The sequence below is a fragment of the Phalacrocorax aristotelis genome, chromosome 15, assembly GCF_949628215.1.
Source record: "Phalacrocorax aristotelis chromosome 15, bGulAri2.1, whole genome shotgun sequence".
NCBI lineage: Eukaryota > Metazoa > Chordata > Aves > Suliformes > Phalacrocoracidae > Phalacrocorax > Phalacrocorax aristotelis.
Genome location: NC_134290.1, coordinates 5,946,850 through 5,963,311, shown reverse-complemented (window position 1 = coordinate 5,963,311; position 16,462 = coordinate 5,946,850). Strand labels below are relative to the sequence as shown.

General features: G+C 62.9%; 2 protein-coding genes across 4 annotated transcripts; one reads left to right on the top strand and one right to left on the bottom strand.

The window, feature by feature from the left end:
• Positions 1 to 1,467: 1,467 nt before the first annotated feature.
• On the top strand, positions 1,468 to 10,221 carry INPP5J (inositol polyphosphate-5-phosphatase J). Of its 3 annotated transcripts, none has more exons than XM_075110676.1 (12): positions 1,468 to 2,375; positions 3,360 to 3,470; positions 4,980 to 5,088; positions 5,717 to 5,833; positions 5,904 to 6,079; positions 6,656 to 6,767; positions 7,167 to 7,276; positions 7,616 to 7,805; positions 8,048 to 8,185; positions 8,577 to 8,669; positions 8,917 to 9,021; positions 9,169 to 10,221. In XM_075110676.1, exons 1-12 carry the CDS (start codon positions 1,588 to 1,590, stop codon positions 9,787 to 9,789), a joined length of 2,670 nt encoding a protein of 889 aa, XP_074966777.1. In that variant the 5' UTR covers positions 1,468 to 1,587; the 3' UTR covers positions 9,790 to 10,221. The 3 variants fall into 3 exon arrangements, with proteins under 3 accessions (XP_074966777.1, XP_074966779.1, XP_074966778.1); XM_075110678.1 differs by having other exon boundaries at positions 9,126 to 10,213; XM_075110677.1 differs by lacking the exon at positions 8,917 to 9,021 and having other exon boundaries at positions 9,169 to 10,213.
• A 96-nt stretch (positions 10,222 to 10,317) lies between these two features.
• On the bottom strand, positions 10,318 to 13,358 carry PLA2G3 (phospholipase A2 group III). Its single transcript, XM_075110679.1, has 7 exons — positions 12,888 to 13,358; positions 12,673 to 12,805; positions 12,459 to 12,593; positions 11,775 to 12,280; positions 11,537 to 11,666; positions 11,270 to 11,404; positions 10,318 to 11,046 (listed from the first exon to the last, which is right to left on the bottom strand). Exons 1-7 carry the CDS (start codon positions 13,333 to 13,335, stop codon positions 10,842 to 10,844), a joined length of 1,692 nt encoding a protein of 563 aa, XP_074966780.1. The 5' UTR covers positions 13,336 to 13,358; the 3' UTR covers positions 10,318 to 10,841.
• Positions 13,359 to 16,462: the final 3,104 nt, after the last annotated feature.

Genomic DNA, 16,462 nt, shown 5'->3' with positions numbered 1-16,462 from the left:
AGACATGCTGACTCCTTCCAATGACTTTCTTGTTGTTCACGTGCCTGGCAACGGCTCCCAGGACCAGCTTCTCCACCACCTTCCCAGGGATGGAGATGAGGCTGACTGGCCTAATTCTGTAGTTCCCTGGGTCCCCCTTCATGTCCTTCCTGAAGAGAGGTGTGACATTTGCTCTCCTCCAGTCCTCTCCCAGTTGCCATGATCAATCACAGATTATCAAGAGTGGCCTTGCGATGACAGCAGCCAGCTGCCTCTGCATTCGTGGGTCCATCCCACAGGACCTGGTCCTCTTCCACCAAGATCCTCGTCCACATCGCGCTCCAGCCTCCCCCAGGCTCTGGGGCTCATGAAGGCGGGTCTTGCTGGTACAGACTGAGGTGCCTGGGACGTCTGCCCTCTCCGTGCTCTGTGTCACCAGGCCCCCTGTCTCCTTCAGGCACACACATCTGAAGCACCCCCGGCACGCTTTCACACCTGCCTGTACAAACAGCTGCACATGAGCACACCGGCACTGCGGTACACAGGCGTGGTGCTATGCACAGGTACATGTGCTGCTGCACGCATGCAGCTGCACGTGCAGCCCCACAACCACCCTCCCCACACACAGAGCACCGCAGAGCAGCTGCCCTGAGCGTGTGCGTGCACCGACAACTACAAACACACAACAGTGCACACATGCATGTGGGTGCATGACGCGACAGTCGCAGTGGCACACGTGGAGTCGCGTGCACAAAAATGCCTGCATGCTTGCATGCGCCAGGGCAGGTGTGCTCTACTTCCCGCTCTGCTCTGTGCTGGTGCAGCCTCACCTCGAGTGCTGTGGGCAGGGTTGGGCGCCACAGAACATTAGGGATACAAAGCTACTGGAGAGTGTCCAGAGGAGGGCCACAAAGTTGATGAAGGGTTTAGAGGGGAAACTGTACGAGGAGCAGCTGAAGTCACCTGGTTTGTTCAGCCTGGAGCAGAGGAGGCCGAGGGCAGCCCTCGTGGCGCTCTGCAGCTCCCTCCCGAGGGGAGGAGGAGGGGCAGGGCTGGTCTCTTCTCTCTGGTGACCAACGCCGGGCCCCGAGGGGATGGCAGGGAGATGTGCTAGGGGAGGGTTAGGCTGGGCATTAGAAGGTCCTTCCCCCAGAGGGTGGTGGAGCCCTGGCACAGGCTCCCCAGGGAGGCATCACGGCACCAGCCCGGCGATATTCCAGAAGCCCTTGGACGAGGCCCTCAGAGACCCGGTGTGAATTTGGGGTGTCCTGTGCAGGGACAGGAGCTGGGCTCGATGGTCCTTGTGGGTCCCTCCCAGCTCAGGGCATTCTATGGCTCTACGTGTGCACGCGCTGCACAAGGCCACGCGTGAAGAGAGTCGTCCCCGTGTCGCGCCGGCGGGAGGGTGGTGTGTTTGGGGGGACAGGGGGCGGGGCACAGGCCGTGACGTGAGGGGCGGGGCGGTGGCAGGTGCGCGCGGGGCGGGGGGAGGCGCTGTCCCTGCTGCCGCTCCTGCGCCTTTAAGGCGCCGCGCAGGTGGCGGGGGGCGCCGGGCCGGGCCGTGAGGGGAGTGGCGGCGCTGGGGGCGCTTGCTCGGGTCTCCCGCCGATGGAGCCGGCCCGGCGCGGCAGCGCGGACCATGGCTCGGCCGCCGCCTCGGGGCCGCGCCCCGGGCCCCCGCGGGGCTCCGTGACCGCCGCCTCCCCCGCGCGGCCGGTGCCCTTCGGTCCCGGGGGCTCGGCCCGACCCCAGCCCGACGGCGGGGCCCCGGCGGCGCCTTTCCTCGGGGGCGGCGTCCCGGGTGTCCGCAGGAGCTCCCGGACGGACACCCCTTGCGACCCCTTCCCCTACGGCTGCTCCCGGGTCGGGGGCGCGCAGCGCGGCGCTCCCGAGGAGCGGGCCCCGGGCCGGGCTGCCCAGCCCCTGTCGCTGGAGGTCGGCCGGGCCCAGCCCGAAGGGGCCGGCGGGCCCCACGCCTTCGCGCTGCCCACCCTGCTGCCCCCCAGCCCCGGCGCCCCGCCGGCTCGCCCCGCCGTGCCCCCCTCGCCGGCGGCGCCCGGCCGGCCCTCCTTTGCCGAGCTCGGTCCTCTGGAGCACGCCGCCCCCGGCAAGCCGCTGCCCGCCGAGCGCAGGGAGATGCTCCCCAAGGCAGAGTCCAGCGACCACATCTCGGCCTGGGCGGGCTCCTCGCCCAGGGCCGCTGGCCTGCCCAAAGCCGTCTCCAGCGAGTTCATCGCCGGCGGGCGGGTGGGCCTGTCCAAGCCTGTGGCCCTCTCCAAACCGGAGCCGGACGAGCTCTCCCTCTTCGGTAGGTCCCTTGGCCTGCCAAGCTCCAGCGACTCCTGCGATGCACTTCTCGGCTGCTCAGCAAGGGTCCCGGAGGATGGCTCGTTCCGGTGAGCGGGTGTTACTGGGGCGGGAGGGCAGAGGGGAGCAGTGCGGGGCGAAAGCTGCCCTTGCTTTGAGGCAGTGAGCGAAGCCTCTTATGGGCTGGAGTTGCCCTTGTATTACTGTTGTGGATGGTGTTTAGCTGGAGGAGATTTGGGGCGAGGGGCTATGGACAAGCAGGGTTCACAGGCTGGGGAAGGATGCCCAGTGCCTGCTCTCTGTGCAGGCAACGTTCAGGGGAGTGGGTGCTGTATGGGGTGGCGTGTCAGAGGCACAGGCTGTGGAATGGGTGCCATCTGCCCCCTCCCCCCCCGCTGTCCCTGAGCTCTGGAAATAATGTGGCACTACCTTCCCTCGCTGTTGAAACCTGCTCCTTGTGACTGAGGCTCGCCTTAGCACCGCCGAAAGAGCCCGCGGGCCACTGGCGCAGGCTGCGTAACAGCATTAATGTGTTGTGACTGATGGTGGCTTTGCACTGGTGAAGGACACTGCTGCGGGGCTTGCAGCGCTGCTGTCACATGCAATGCCCTGGCCTTTGGGGCTGGCCGTGCTTTGGGACAGTCTCTGGGGACTGAGATTCAGGTCCTTTTCCCCAGGAGCCCAAGGGATGCGCGATTCCTGGGGAAGGGAGGGGAAGCAGTTTTCTGGGGACACCCTGTCTCGCAGGCTGCCTGCTGTGCCAGCCTGCTGGTGTCAGTCAGCAGTGATGAAAACGAGGGCTCTTTGTGCTGGTTTCTAGAATTTCACCAGGGTTGGGTTACAGTGGGGCTTGCCATGTGCCAAGGTGCAGACCCTGGGGGAATTTAGAGGCAAGGACCCACCTCCCTCAAAGTTAAGGACCTGGTATACATGCCCTGGCTAAGCTTTAGCAGCGGACACTTCTGTTGTAGGCAGAGAGCTTCCTTCCCTGGTTGAGCTGGGGGGCTAAACAGGGGAGACAAGGAACACCTCTGAGTCCCAGTGTTAGCCTGTTCTTCCTTTGTCCTCCCAAGCATCACAGTGGTCACCTGGAACGTGGGCACAGCCATGCCCCCGAACGATGTGACATCCCTGCTGCACCTCAACACTGGCGAGACAAATGATGCAGACGTGATTGCCATTGGGTAAGAGGGTGAGGTGCAGGGCCCCCTCCCGAGCCGTGACATGTCCCTTTTCAGGGGATCTCTGCAGCCCTGGGGGGTGGGGAACAGAAGAGCTGCAGCCCCAGCCTCCCTGGGGCATGGTGAGCAGGGAGGGGTGTGCATCACAAGCAGTAAAATATCAGGAAAGGTGATGGGGAAACAGCTCCTAGTAAAATGGGAGTGCTAATTGGAACTGAAACCATTGAATCCTGAATAGCTTCAAACCCTCAAAGATCCTGTGCTCTGCAGAGCCAGGCCTCGGTGAGCACTGCTCTTGCCGTGAGCACTGGCAGTTCTGAGGTCAGCTCTGTAGAGGCGTTTAACTCACCTGCTGGAGTCCTTTGGGAGCACTTTCCTCATCTCAGCTTTTGCCCATGGTATGCAGGCCTCAAGGGTACAAATCTGCTGTTCTCTCACAGCTGGACTGGCTCTGTGCCCCTGGCAACACTTAACTGCTGGCAAGGCAGCGCTATGTTGGTGTGGTGAGGCTTTATTGGTGTGGCTGGCAAGGCAAGCTCTGCCAGAGTCTAAAACTGGTCCCTCAAGGTTTGCTGTGGTGTGTGTGGATTCCTGCTAAGACCAGGCACATACTGCCTTTACACAGGGAGCGAGAAGTAGCCTCTGCCCATGGGCATGAGGTAGAAGAGCTGGGTCTGCCCCCAGGAAGCTCCCAGGGACTCCTCCAGTGCTCGTTGCCCCAGGGAGGGAGTGGTGTATGGCTGAGGCTGCTGGAGCTACGATGCTGTGTTGGAGACAGTCTCCTGGGCCCCTAGGCCTTGTGGACCAGTGGGATGGGGCTCTGAAGGTAGACCCAAGTCTGGATGGGTGGGGCAGGGGTGTAGCTGACAGCAAGGGACTTGCTGGGACTGTGTCTTGGCTGGGTCAGGGTGTCCTGCTGCTCTCTGCACCCAGGCTGTCTCTGCCTGGCAGCTTCTTTCCTCTGACCTGTGTCCTTGTGCCCCAAGCACTTGATATTTTTGGGCAAGACACTTCCTGATTCTGCTGTTCTCTGTGGATGTTCTCTCTTCACTAATTGCTGAGCTGGGAGGAGCGCTGTTAACCTTCTGTTTGCTGCTGCTCTGAGCTTGGTGGCTAGGATGCATTGGACACCCTGTGCTGAAGTAGCAGTGAGACTTGTCTTCTCTGTAGAGACCAGCACAGCTGAAAAGTCCTGTAGCCTCTCTTGCACCTAGAGATAGGCTTTAGACTGCTGCCCAGCCCTGTGCAGCTGAACTGCTCCTGTTTTAAAAAGGTCCAAGACCTCGTGGCTTCAGGGCCATTTGTGCCTTCTGCTAGCACATGGCCCAGCATTGCTGGAGCAAGGATATTGCTGGTTTGTGCTCTAAACCCAGGGTCCTCCCTTGAACTGCTCTTCCTACCCAGGCCCTGCTCCCCAGCACTGTGCTTTGGCACCTCTCCCAAGGAGCTCTCGCTAGCTGGGACACAGACCCCTTCCTGGTGTGGCTAAGGGACTTGTCCCTTTCCTCCCAGGCTGCAAGAGGTGAACTCTAAGATAAACAAGCGCCTGAAGGATGCCCTCTTCACAGATCAGTGGAGTGAGCTCTTCATGGATGTGCTGAGCCCCTTCCACTTTGTCCTGGTAAGGAGGTCCCAAAGGGGCTGGGCAGTTGGTGTTCCCTCTCTGCCTCTGCCAGGCAGGTAGACCACGGGGAGGGAGAGTTGGACTGCAGGGACAGAGGGAGGAGGTGCCATGGGAGAGCCAGCTGAAGGGACAGACTGCTGGAGGGACAGCCTGCAGCCATCCAAGCAGCGTGTGGGCGCTGACCTGAGGGCTAGTGGTGCGTCTCGCCAGTGTGCTCTCTAGCTTGTGCCATCCTGCTCCCTTTCCTGCGCCTTAGGCTTCCCCTGTGGTGCTTTGGGGATGCTTCTTGTTGCCTGCTGCATTGCACCAGGGCAAGGAGGTGAATGTGGGAACAAGCCTGTGCTTCTGGCAGCAGCCTGCAGGTCCCAGGGCAGGTTCAGCTCCCCAGGGCACTTGCCCCAGGGCATACATGTGCCTTAGCGTTGCTGGGATTATCTCAGCTGTCAGTGTTCACGAGGGTGTGCGTAGATCTCTGAACTAAATGTGCTGTTAGTCATCTGCAAGATGGGGGGCTTGCAGAGGATGGAGGTGCTGCCCTTATGGCCTGGAGGTGGGGGAAGCTGTCCCTGCCCCTATGGGCTCTGCTGTGACTACCATCCTGCTTCAGCCCCTGCTCTCATTCCAGGTCAGCACTGTGCGGATGCAAGGTGTGATCCTACTGGTATTTGCCAAGTACTACCACCTCCCCTTCCTGCAGGACATCCAGACAGACTGCACGAGGACGGGGCTGGGAGGCTACTGGGTGAGTGTGGCCCTGGGGGAGGTGGCAAGGGGCTGGCTTCCTGAGGAGTCATGGGATCCTCTTGGTGCAGGGCAACAAGGGTGGGGTGAGCGTTCGTCTGTCCATCTTCGGCCACATGGTCTGCTTCCTGAACTGTCACCTGCCAGCACACCTGGAGAAGGCGGAGCAGCGCAAGGAGGACTTTGCCACCATACTGCACATGCAGCAGTTTGAGGGACATACAGCCAGTGGCATCCTGGACCATGAGTGCGTACCCCACAACTTTGCTCCCCAATCTGGGCCTGGGCTGTAGTGCCAGCCCCTGTCCTGACTGCCTCCTAATTCTGGGGTCTGTTCCCTGAATCCCAGCACAGCCTGCAGGTGGGGTCTTGCCAGCAGAGCTGCAAAATTGTCCCATGGCCCAGTGGAGACTCAGCGTGGTGGGGTAGGTGTTAAGAGGGGTCCTTGGTCTCCCCTGGGGCACAATGAGGCCTGGTGCAGCTCCTGCCATAATGGCACTGTTGGGGTTTGGGACTGGTGAGGTGGAGGGCCTGTCCCAGTGTCTTGGCTGGGCAGTCTGACTCTGGTAGGTGCCTCACAGTGGAAATTTCCACCCTTAATTTCTGCCCAGGGAAGTCAGGCCTATTGGGTTAATGGTGCTTGGTACTACCTGAGGAATCCCGGCAGGGCTGGCAGCTGGCCAAGCTGCCGGCTGAGTGCTGTCCTGCACTGGTGCTCCTGAGAGTGCCTCTGCTGCAGGCTGAGGCTGCCCACAGGCTGACACTTTCCCCTTGCTGTGCTGCCTGGATCTGATAGCCTCATTGCCCTTCCTCACATCCACAGCCTTGTGTTCTGGTTTGGAGATCTCAACTTCCGCATCGAGAGCCTTGACATCCGATTTGTGAAGTATGCCATCGACAGCAACATCCTGAGCCAGCTCTGGGAGAAGGACCAGGTGAGAGGGATGGGCATGCTGCCGAGCCTTGGCCAGGCACTGAGTGGCATTTGCCTCTTGCCAAAACAGCCTGTGCAGCTGTGGGACAAGGCATGTCCCCTTGCTGCCCATGGGACACAAAGGGCCCTGGCTCTGTGGGGAAGGGACAGCACAGTCCCAGGATGGTCTTTATGGGAGGTGGGCACATGCTTCCTTTATCAGTGTGCTTGGGAAGAGCTGGGGCATTGGGTTTATGGACTCGCTGCTTGCAGGGCATGGACAAACCCCGAGGGTTGTGTGGCGCTGGCAGCAGCGGGGCAAGGATTGACTGTGTGCTGGGGGCAGAGAGGTCTTGGGGGCTTGCAGAGGGGTCTGGCCATGGGGACTGGTGTGCTCCCTGACTTGCTGTCTTTCCCCCAGCTGAACATTGCCAAGAGCACCTGGCCAGTCCTCAGTGGCTTTCAGGAGGGACCCCTGAACTTTCCACCCACCTTTAAGTTTGATGTGGGCACCAACAAGTATGACAGCAGGTAGGAGAGCAGAGCTCAAGTGTGTGCTGGGCCTGGGAGCAGGTGGCATGGCTGAGGGATGCAGGAATGGAGGGCGCTGGTGCCAGCAGGACGGGCTGATGCTGGTACAGATGGGCAGGGGGCCGTGCTGGGGTGGGCATGGGCTGGGGTGGGGATGGCAGGCTGGGACACAACTGTTGTGCTGGTGCCAGCGCAGGTCTGTCCCTGTAGCTGCACTGAGCTGTGTGCCAAGATGAGCTGCATCCCCTGCCCGTGTGTGCCATAGTGCCAGGGGGAGGCAGTTTGGGGTGGAGCCCACTGCCCCCTGCCAGGCAAGAGATGCCCCTCTGTGCCCTGCAGTGCCAAGAAGCGAAAACCTGCCTGGACTGACCGCATCCTCTGGAAGATCAAATCTCCCAGTGTCGGGCTTGGTGCAGGTGGGCGCCGGCCCAGCCAGGGTGTCCTGTCGGTGAGCCAGCTCTGCTACTGCAGCCACATGGAGTACACCGTCAGTGACCACAAGCCAGTAGTTGCCATCTTTGCAGTGCAGGTGAGCACCATCCAGGGCCACTGGGCACACAGGCAGGAGCAAGGTGCCCAGCTAGTGTGTGCAGTGTATGATGGGGTGCGTCGGGCTTATTTTATTTTTGTTTGGCAAGCTCAGCTGTCTTGCCACTGTGGCTGGGGGTTGCTATTGTTCTATGTGTGAGGACCCAGCCCTAGATGCATGCCGTGGGCAGCAGAGGCAGCTCTCTTTGGCATGCCCTTGCTGACCATGTATGTGTCTGACAGTTTGCTTCCAAGGCAGACAAGCCCCCAGTTGAGATTTATGTGGCTGACGAATGGAGCAGGCCTGAGCAAGCAGTTGTCAGGTACAAGATGGCTGTTGGCTTCCACCGGAGCTCCTGGGACTGGATAGGACTCTACCGGGTAGGGGAATGGGGGCTGCTGGGGCTGGAGGGAGTGGGGAGCACTGCACAGCACCATGGGGTCCCTTCTGAGCTAATCCCCACCAGTGGACATAGGTACCTGGCATGGACCTGTGTTCTGTGCTCTCTCTTCCCCTTGGAGGCCCTGGCAATTAGCAGCAGGATTTGGTACTGCTTCAGGAGGCTCAGATCCAGCAGTTACCTTCCTGCTCTGTGGGCCCCACAGGGTCCAAAGCCTGGCAGTTCTGGGGAGCTGGGGGACAGGGCACTGCTGGGTGGGTGCAAGGCAGCTCTTAATGCCCCTGTGCAGAGGGGGCTGAGTGAGAGGGGAGAGCTAAAGCAGGGCTGATGTTCCCCCACTCACCTGTGTTCTCCCCTGTACACGCATATAGGTGGGCTTTCGGCATCCTAAAGACTATGTGTCCTATGTCTGGGCCAGGAGCGATGATGGAGAGCGCTGCCTAGAGAAGCAACTGTGTGCACAGGTGAGCTGGAGCCAGCCCTGCTGTCTTGCTGGGCACATGTGCCCCATCATCGAGGGACAATGTCCCCTTTGTGCCTCTGATGGGGCAGGAGGGCACCTCCTTATTGCTTTGTGCTGAACCTTGGGCAGGCCTACTGTGCTGGTGTCAGGGATTTCTGCTCTCAGCTGGGGCTGGAGCTCTCTATGGTAGTGGGAGGGGGCACCCCTCTGCCCAGCCCCTCTGCCCATCAGCTGTCTCTGGGCTGCAGGTGATGTTCTCAGAGGAGGCACTGCCCAAGGGGAAGGGCGAGTACATCCTTGGATACTACAGCAACACCTCTAGCAGCATTGCTGGTGTGACTGAGCCCTTCCAGGTCAGCATGGCCAAGAGGCAAGGGTGAGGGGCTGAGGGAGGCAAGGGGAATGGGTGTAGGGATGGCTTGGCTGGAAGAGGCCAGCTGCTGTGGTTACCCCACAGCCCCCTGTGAGGATCAGCCAGCAGTGCTGATGCAGGGCTGCAGATCTCCCTGCCCAGATCAGAGGAGGGCAGCAGCCCCACAGACAGCTCAGGCAGCAGCTCAGAAGAGGAGGATGACAGCACACTTGTTCTGCTGGCCCCCAAATCCCGTAGCCCCAGCCCGGGCAAGATGAAACGGCACCGGAGCCGAAGCCCCAGCCTAGCCAAGTTCCAGGGCCTCATCCTGCGGCCATCAAGCCGGGACAGGGGTACAAGCCGCAGCCCTTCACCCCAGAGCCGCCGAGGTCTCCCCGGGGACATCCCCACCATACACCTGCCCAAAGAGGAGCCGGGGCACCGTGGAGCCAAAGCCAAGGAGCCAGGGCGGGCAGCTGACAGCCAGGAGGGCAGCTCCTTCTACCAGACTGTACGGGAGCAGGGTAGCCCCCGGAGTGTCTCTACTGACAGCCCCCTGGCCAGGGCTGACCCCAGGAACCTGGGCCTGCTGCCTGCACTCCGCCTGGAGATGGTAGACCAGGCCATGGGCCGGCGGAGGGAGAGTGTGGACCAGGGCTACCCCTGCCGGAGGATGAGCCCCACCAGCCCCCTGGGCTGCAGCACCTCCCCAAAGGAGGGGAGCAACCCCCAGGAGCTGGACAGCCATAGCTGTGCCATGGGCCGCTGATGCAATTGCCCCCTCTCTCCTCCCCATAGTGCGCTTGCTGTGTGCTTTCCTCTGCCACTTTCCTGCTGAGACACCCTGATCCTTTATTTATTGCAGTGACTCCTCACCCCTGTTGTGTGCCTGGCAGGTAGGGGCTTTCCCCTACTCCCCCTAGCCTGAGCTGCTGCCCTGGCAGGGCTGGGTGGTGGCACAGGGGAGCGTAAGGCTGGTTTAGTGCTGTGGTGGGGAGTCCCTTATGAAGTTTGGAGTGCAGGACCCTTCAGTCCTATGGGAGGCGGAGGGCTGGCCTCAGCTCTGATGGCAACAGGCATAAAGTGAGGACCACCCCCAGGTACCCAGGAGATTGAAGCTTGCTCCTTCCCTGCTGCTACCACTGTGCCTCAGCCTTGGACATAGTGCAAGCGACAAAATAAACCATCCTGCCCATCCCAGCTGCACTGTGCTTACTGCAGGGGGCCAGGATCAGCCCCTGGGGTGGGTGCTACAGCATGAACAGGGGGCAGCAGGCTAAGCCCCAGCACTACACACCACACTCAAATCACCCTTTATTTATCTTCTGCAGCACACAGGGACTGGTCCCTCCCCAGGGCAGGGTCCTGGCTCCCTGCCCCTGGCTGTTGTTCCCCCCTCCCACTTTGTTCCAGTGTTCAGAATCAGCACAGACCTCAGCCCACCCTGCCTGGGGAAGAGGGCTGGGATCGCACCACACTGCTCAGGCCGCCTGGCTGGGGGAGCCAGTGCCCAGAGCACACCCCTCTCCTGCCCTAGGGCACAACGGGGAAGGAAGATGGTGGGATTCCCCTTTCCCAAGCCCTCCTATTCCTTTCCCCTTGCTTTGTAGCTCACAAATGGCAGCCACAGCTCCTTGAGAGGCTTCTCAGTCCCTCTGCCTGCCCCTGCTCCAGCTGTGGCCCCCACCAGCTCCATGCAGTCATGCCAGCAGCCATGCTCGGTACCATCCTTTGGCTCAAGGACCAGAAATCAAGCAGCTCCACTCTGTTGCTGCTACAGAGCACATCTTCATCCCCATACAAGGTAGTGCTTCTCAGGCATCATCGGGGCACTGTGTGGTGCTGGGTGCCCAGCTTCTGCTCCAAGGCCAGCTGCAGGCATCGCTCATAGAGGGTGCTGCCATTGTCCTGTGTCTTCCAGTCTGGATGCTCAGCCTTGGAGGTCACATGCAGAGGACCCCAGCGCCTCAGGGTCTTTCTGAGATGCTGTGCGGGCACTAGCACAGCCCGGGTCACTATGCTACAGCTGCCAGGAAAGCAAAGCTGTGAGCATCAGTGTAACACTGCAGCACTGACATCAGTTGCTTTCCACCCCAGCCCTGCTCATGGCACAGCAGAGCTGGGGATAATGCAATGCCAGCTCCATGCAAGACTGCAGGACAGCACCCAGCCCCACCAGAGCATCCCTCCTGCCCATGCAGGGCAGGAAGCCCCACACATCCCACATTCCTGTGACCTTCTGCACTTACTTGTGCTGTGGCCCCTCTCCCAGGCTGCAGTCAGTGGGTGGCTCCAGAACAAAGCAGCCCGTGGCAATGTGGTTGGCCAGGGCAGCCACCTCCGTGTCACTGAGGTCCTTCGCTCTGCGCAGGAACCGCGCCAGCCTGTGGGCACAGGAGGGCAGCAGTCAGCAGCTGCTGGCCAGGGTGGGTCCCACCTTATCTGACCCCAAACTATTTGCACACAGTGCTCTGTGAGGGTGGAAAAAGCCCTGCATTTTCCTCCTGGACACAGACCTGCGAGTGCAGTTGCAGTGGAAGAGCGTCCGGGTGTCCACGTTGTGCAGCTGGTACTTCACCTCATGGGGTGCAATCCGGTGCTCACATTTATCCAGGTGCTTGTAGCACCTGCACGCCCTGCCCCGGCCTAAGGACAGCAGAGCAGTGAGGGGCACCCCTGGCACACGACCTCAACAGGCTGAGGCCTCGGGACGCCCCAGCTGTGGTGCACGCTCTGCCCCCAGCACCAACTCACCCTGCTGCCTGCGCCTCCCCACAGCAGGCACCGGGGTGGCTCCGCACCGCTCCGCAGCCGGGCTGGATCCGATGCTGCCATCTTCAGGGTGAGCCTTGCAGGCAGGGTATGCCGAGCCCCCAGCCACCTGCTGCCCTCCTCCCAGCGCTCGCCTTCCTCCAGCAAGGTCCTGTTCCAACATGGTCATTGCTGTTGGGGGGCTGTGGTCCAGCCTCCACTGCGCTGTCGGGTGCCTGGTTGTGGGCTCAGCCTTGTCCCTGGTGGACACAGGGGACAAGGTACCTGGGCCCCGCGGCTGCTGGGCTGTCACAGGTCTCCATGCCTGGCGGAGCGTGGGGTTTTGCCCCAGTCTCTGTCGGAGCCGCTTGCGCCCTGCTCTAGAGGACTTCCTTCCCCTGCCCAGGGGCCGCACAGCAGGGCTGCCCATCTCCTCTGCAGGCAAGCTGTAGTGGTACTGACTCTGCTGCACCATCCTGGCCAGGGGTACTACACCGTAACGCTCACACCTGGAGACACCACCGGCCATAAGGCCCTGCACAGCAGCCCTGCCACAGGCAAGCTGTGCCCTCCCGCAGCCGGTGGGGCAGCCAGGCAGGGCACGCCCGGGGCCGCAGCAGCAGATGCGCCCAGCCGCGGGTCTGCAGCAGCGGGCCGAGGCAGGGACACCCCACCCAGAGCACTCACCCTCCCCACCACTGCCACTGGACGCACTCCTCGCTCTCCTCCAGCACGAAGCACGGCACCTCCAGCAGGTTGAAAAAGGTGACGCCGATGATGTTGGAGATGGTGTCGTTGAGGGCCAGCAGGCACTGCCGGAACCTGCGGGGCAGACGGGGGCGGTGAGCGGCCCGGCGGCCCACCGGTGCGGCCCCCTGCCCGGCCCGGCCCCCCGGAGCACCTAGCGTCGCAGTCGCAGTGGGAGACGGTGTGCAGGCGGTAGTTGCGGATGCCGTAGTTGAACTGCAGCGCCGCGATCTGCGCCGAACACTGGTCGTGCTCCCGGCAGCAGCCGTCGGGGCCGCGGAAGAGACCTGCGGGCAACGCCGGTGAGCGCGGCCCCGCCGGGAGGACGGCGTGTGCGTGCCCGCCCGCCGCCCCCGCCCGCCCCCGTACCCAGCTCGCTGGTGTTGCCCGCCGAATCACCGGCTCCGCACCACAGTGTGCCCGGTAGCGTCCAGCCCCGCCGGCGGCGGCGGCGGGGCGTGCTCCCTCCCGGCGCCGCGGGGTCGGTGCAAGCAGCGCGGCGCCGCCAGAGCGCGGCCAGGTCCCGCCGCAGCGGGGCGCCGGGGGCGGGGGGCGGGCGGCGCGCGCAGGCGGCGCGGAAGGCGCGGGCCAGGCGCGGGTCGCGGCGGGCCCAGCACGCGCGGAGGCGGTCGCCCCCGGCCCAGGTGCTCTCCACCAGCGCGGCCGGGCCGCCGCCGCTCAGGAAGGCCACGTAGCGCGCGCCACCCGCGCCCGCCACCCGCCGCGCGCACACGGTGCCGCCGGGCCAGGCGCGCGCGCAAGCGCACACCGCCGCGCAGGCCAGCGCCGCGCAGGCCAGCGCCGCGCGCGCCCACATCCCACCGCGTCTCGCACCCGCGGCGTCCCACCCCCACCCCAAACCCTCGTCCTCCGGCTTTAAGTCCGCGCCCGGCGGCGGACACAGCGCTGATTGGGCCGGGCGGCGCCGCGCCGGCCCCGCCCCGCCCCGGGGAAGGCGAGCTGGGGCGGCAGGAGGCAGCCGGTAACCCCCGCCCGGACACCCGCGCCCTTCCAGTGCACCCCCGTGTCAGACTCCCCCCCGGCCGTGCACCCCCAGTCCCGTGCACCCACCGTCCTGGGCGCCCCTTGCCCATTCCCCGCCTCCCCCACCTCGCCGCGGCACCCCGCCCCATGCACCCCCCCCCAAAAGGACACCCCCGGGGCAGGCACCTGCCGGCAGGTGCAGCTCTGTGGGGCAGCCCCAGCCCTGCGCCAGTGCAGAACACCCGGGAGCACGCAGGGGCACATGCATGTCTCCGGGTAGGTGTGTGCGCGCAGGTGTCTGCACACCCGCCTTCTGCAGGTGTGTACCCCTGTGTGTGTGTGTGTGCGCGCGCATGCTGGAGTGCGTCCTGTGCATGTCCAACCATGTGCACGCACCTGCACGGGCGGTAGGCATGTGGACGCTGTCTACCGCACAGGTCACAGAGCCATCACCTGTCCAACCCCTGCTGAAGCTGCCTCTCGGTCCAGGCCTGTGTCTGGTTGGGGGCTGATTATTTCCAAGGATGGAGACTCTGCAGCCTCCCTGGGTACCCTCTGCTAGTGCTTCACCTTCACAGGACAAAGGTGTTTTGTGATGTTCCAAGGGAGCCTCCTGTGTTCCAGTTTGTGCCCATTGTGCCTTGTCCTGTCACTGGGCACCACTGGGAAGAGCCAGGCTCTGTCCTCTTTGCACCCTCCTTGCAGGTATTTCTATACATTGATTGGATACTCCTGAGCTTCCTCTGCTCCAGGCTGAGCAGTCCCAGCTCTCGCAGCTTCTCCTTATAGGACAGGCGCTCCAGTTCCTTCACCGCCATCGGGGCCCCTTGCTAGACTCATCCCAGCAAGTCCATACCTTGATTGGGTGAGCCTGGGCTGGAGCAGACACAGCGACACTGCCCTCCCTGCCTGGTGCTCCCCTCCCCTGCTCTGCTGGCAGCTCTCAGCCAGGTGCAGCAGGGGCTGCTGGTGGCCTCTGATGCGAGGACACATCCCTGGCTCCTGCTCAGTAAGGGCCCAGCAGGATCCCGAGGTCTGTCCTCACAGAGATGCTTTCCAGCCGGTGACACAGCCTGTGCTGGTACATTTCCCACTTGGGAACCTGGATCTCTCTCCCCTGGAAACCCCCCAGGAGCGTGCCTGGGCTCCAGGGCAGTGCTCACCCCACCACCTCACATTAGGGTCCCAGTGCCCCGGAGGAATGTTACTCAGGGTGGCTGGTGGGTCCGGGAACCCCCATCCCACTGCATCACCCCAGAGGGACGCTGGCCCTGCCCCAGAGAAGCAGCCCACCAGGGTCCAGCTTCACTTCCCTCCACCAAGGGGGAGCCAGGAAGGGGGAGCAAAGGGAAGGAAGGAAGCAGAAGGAGCCACCATGATTCCTCAGGTACAGCTCGTGGTTCCAGAGCCAGCCTGGGGTTTATTTACTTGCCCAGGATGATGCTCTGCCCTGCTGTGGTTCTGCATGCTGGGAGGTCGGGGGGGGGGACAGTTTGCGGAGCCCGTGTGCCAGGAGTGCTGCAGGGCAGCTGGGGCCTGGTGGACAGGGTTCAGCAACAGAACCTTATCTCACCTTATCAGGATTTCCCTTACAGCGTGGCTATAGAGGCCAACGCTGCAGACAGTACAGAGTCCACTCTGCAGCTGTGATACGGCTGCTGTGTACCACCCGTGACATCGCCTGAGGTGTTGCAAAGGTCTCCCAGCTGCTGTGTCACCTGGCAGGGCCACCTCTAGGCTTATGTGGCCCCTGTCCCATGGGAGGAAATTTCCACCCTGGGTGATGTGTTCACCAAGTGGGATGGGGGCTGGCGTGCGGGTGCTGGGGACTGGCTCTGCTAGGGGATATCCTGGCCCCGGAGGAACCAGCCTTCAGCCACCCCACCGGGAACCACAGACCCCTCCTGCTGCAGGCTCTGCCACACTGCACTCCTGTCCCCTGCACCCCCAGCGCACCCGGGACTGCCCCACGCCAGGGCTCACAGCCCTGCAGGGGCCCCACGGGGGGGAGGCCAACGTCAGCAGCGCAGTGCAGCCTTGGCTGCAAAGTGTGTGAGCATGTCAGGGACTGAGGACCCAGTTTGGGTTTGTCTGGAAGATAATGGGGGATAAGGAGGGACACCCGGTGCTGCGGCCTTCACCCCCCCACCCAAGCAGCGGGTGGGGGTGACACAGCTGGCCCCATGCCACAGAGCAGCCTGCTGTCTAACCAGGTGACTGTTGCCCTGCTGCCGGCTGCTGGGGTGAGGCTGGGGTCCTGCTGGCCAGGGTGCAGGGATGAGCCCTGGGCTGCCTGCCCCTCTTGGCGGTGCTCTGCAGCCCTGCGCCCAGCTCCGCTGGTGCTGCTCAAGGTCGCAGGCAAGGCCAGCGCGGGGCTGAGACGCCAAGGGCTTGCTCTGCCTGCGCTGCCTGTGCTGCTGCAGCGCTGGGAACACCACTGTGCCTGCAGTGGGGGAGCACTGGGCTCTGGCAGAGCTGCCAGCAGCCGCAGTCCTGTGCCATGAGGCCAGCAGGTCCCAGCCTGGGTCAGCAGGAGTGCAGGGATGGGCCGGTGAAGTGATTCTTCCCCCTCCCTGCTCTACATGCCACGTCCCATATGGGACTCCCCAGTACAAGAAAACCATCACATACTGGAGTGAGGTTGATGGAGGCTACTGATCTGGTCAGGGCTGGAGCTGGGCTTCTTTGGGCTGAAGGAGAGGTGAGACCTTATCTGCCTGGAATTTCAGGTCACATCAGGGCTCGTTCCTTCTCCCTTTGCATCCCCAGGCCGGCACAGGCATGAGGGTGATGCCTGCTGTGGGGACATCCTGCAGGCAGGAGCTGCATGTCCAGACTGTATGGGTGACTGCTGGACCTGGGGCCTCATCTGTGTCCCAGAGCTGACACATTCCCAGCTGCCCCTGTGTCCAGCCTTGCCCTTCACCCCAGCCAGCCGGCAGCGCTGGCTCCCTGCAGGT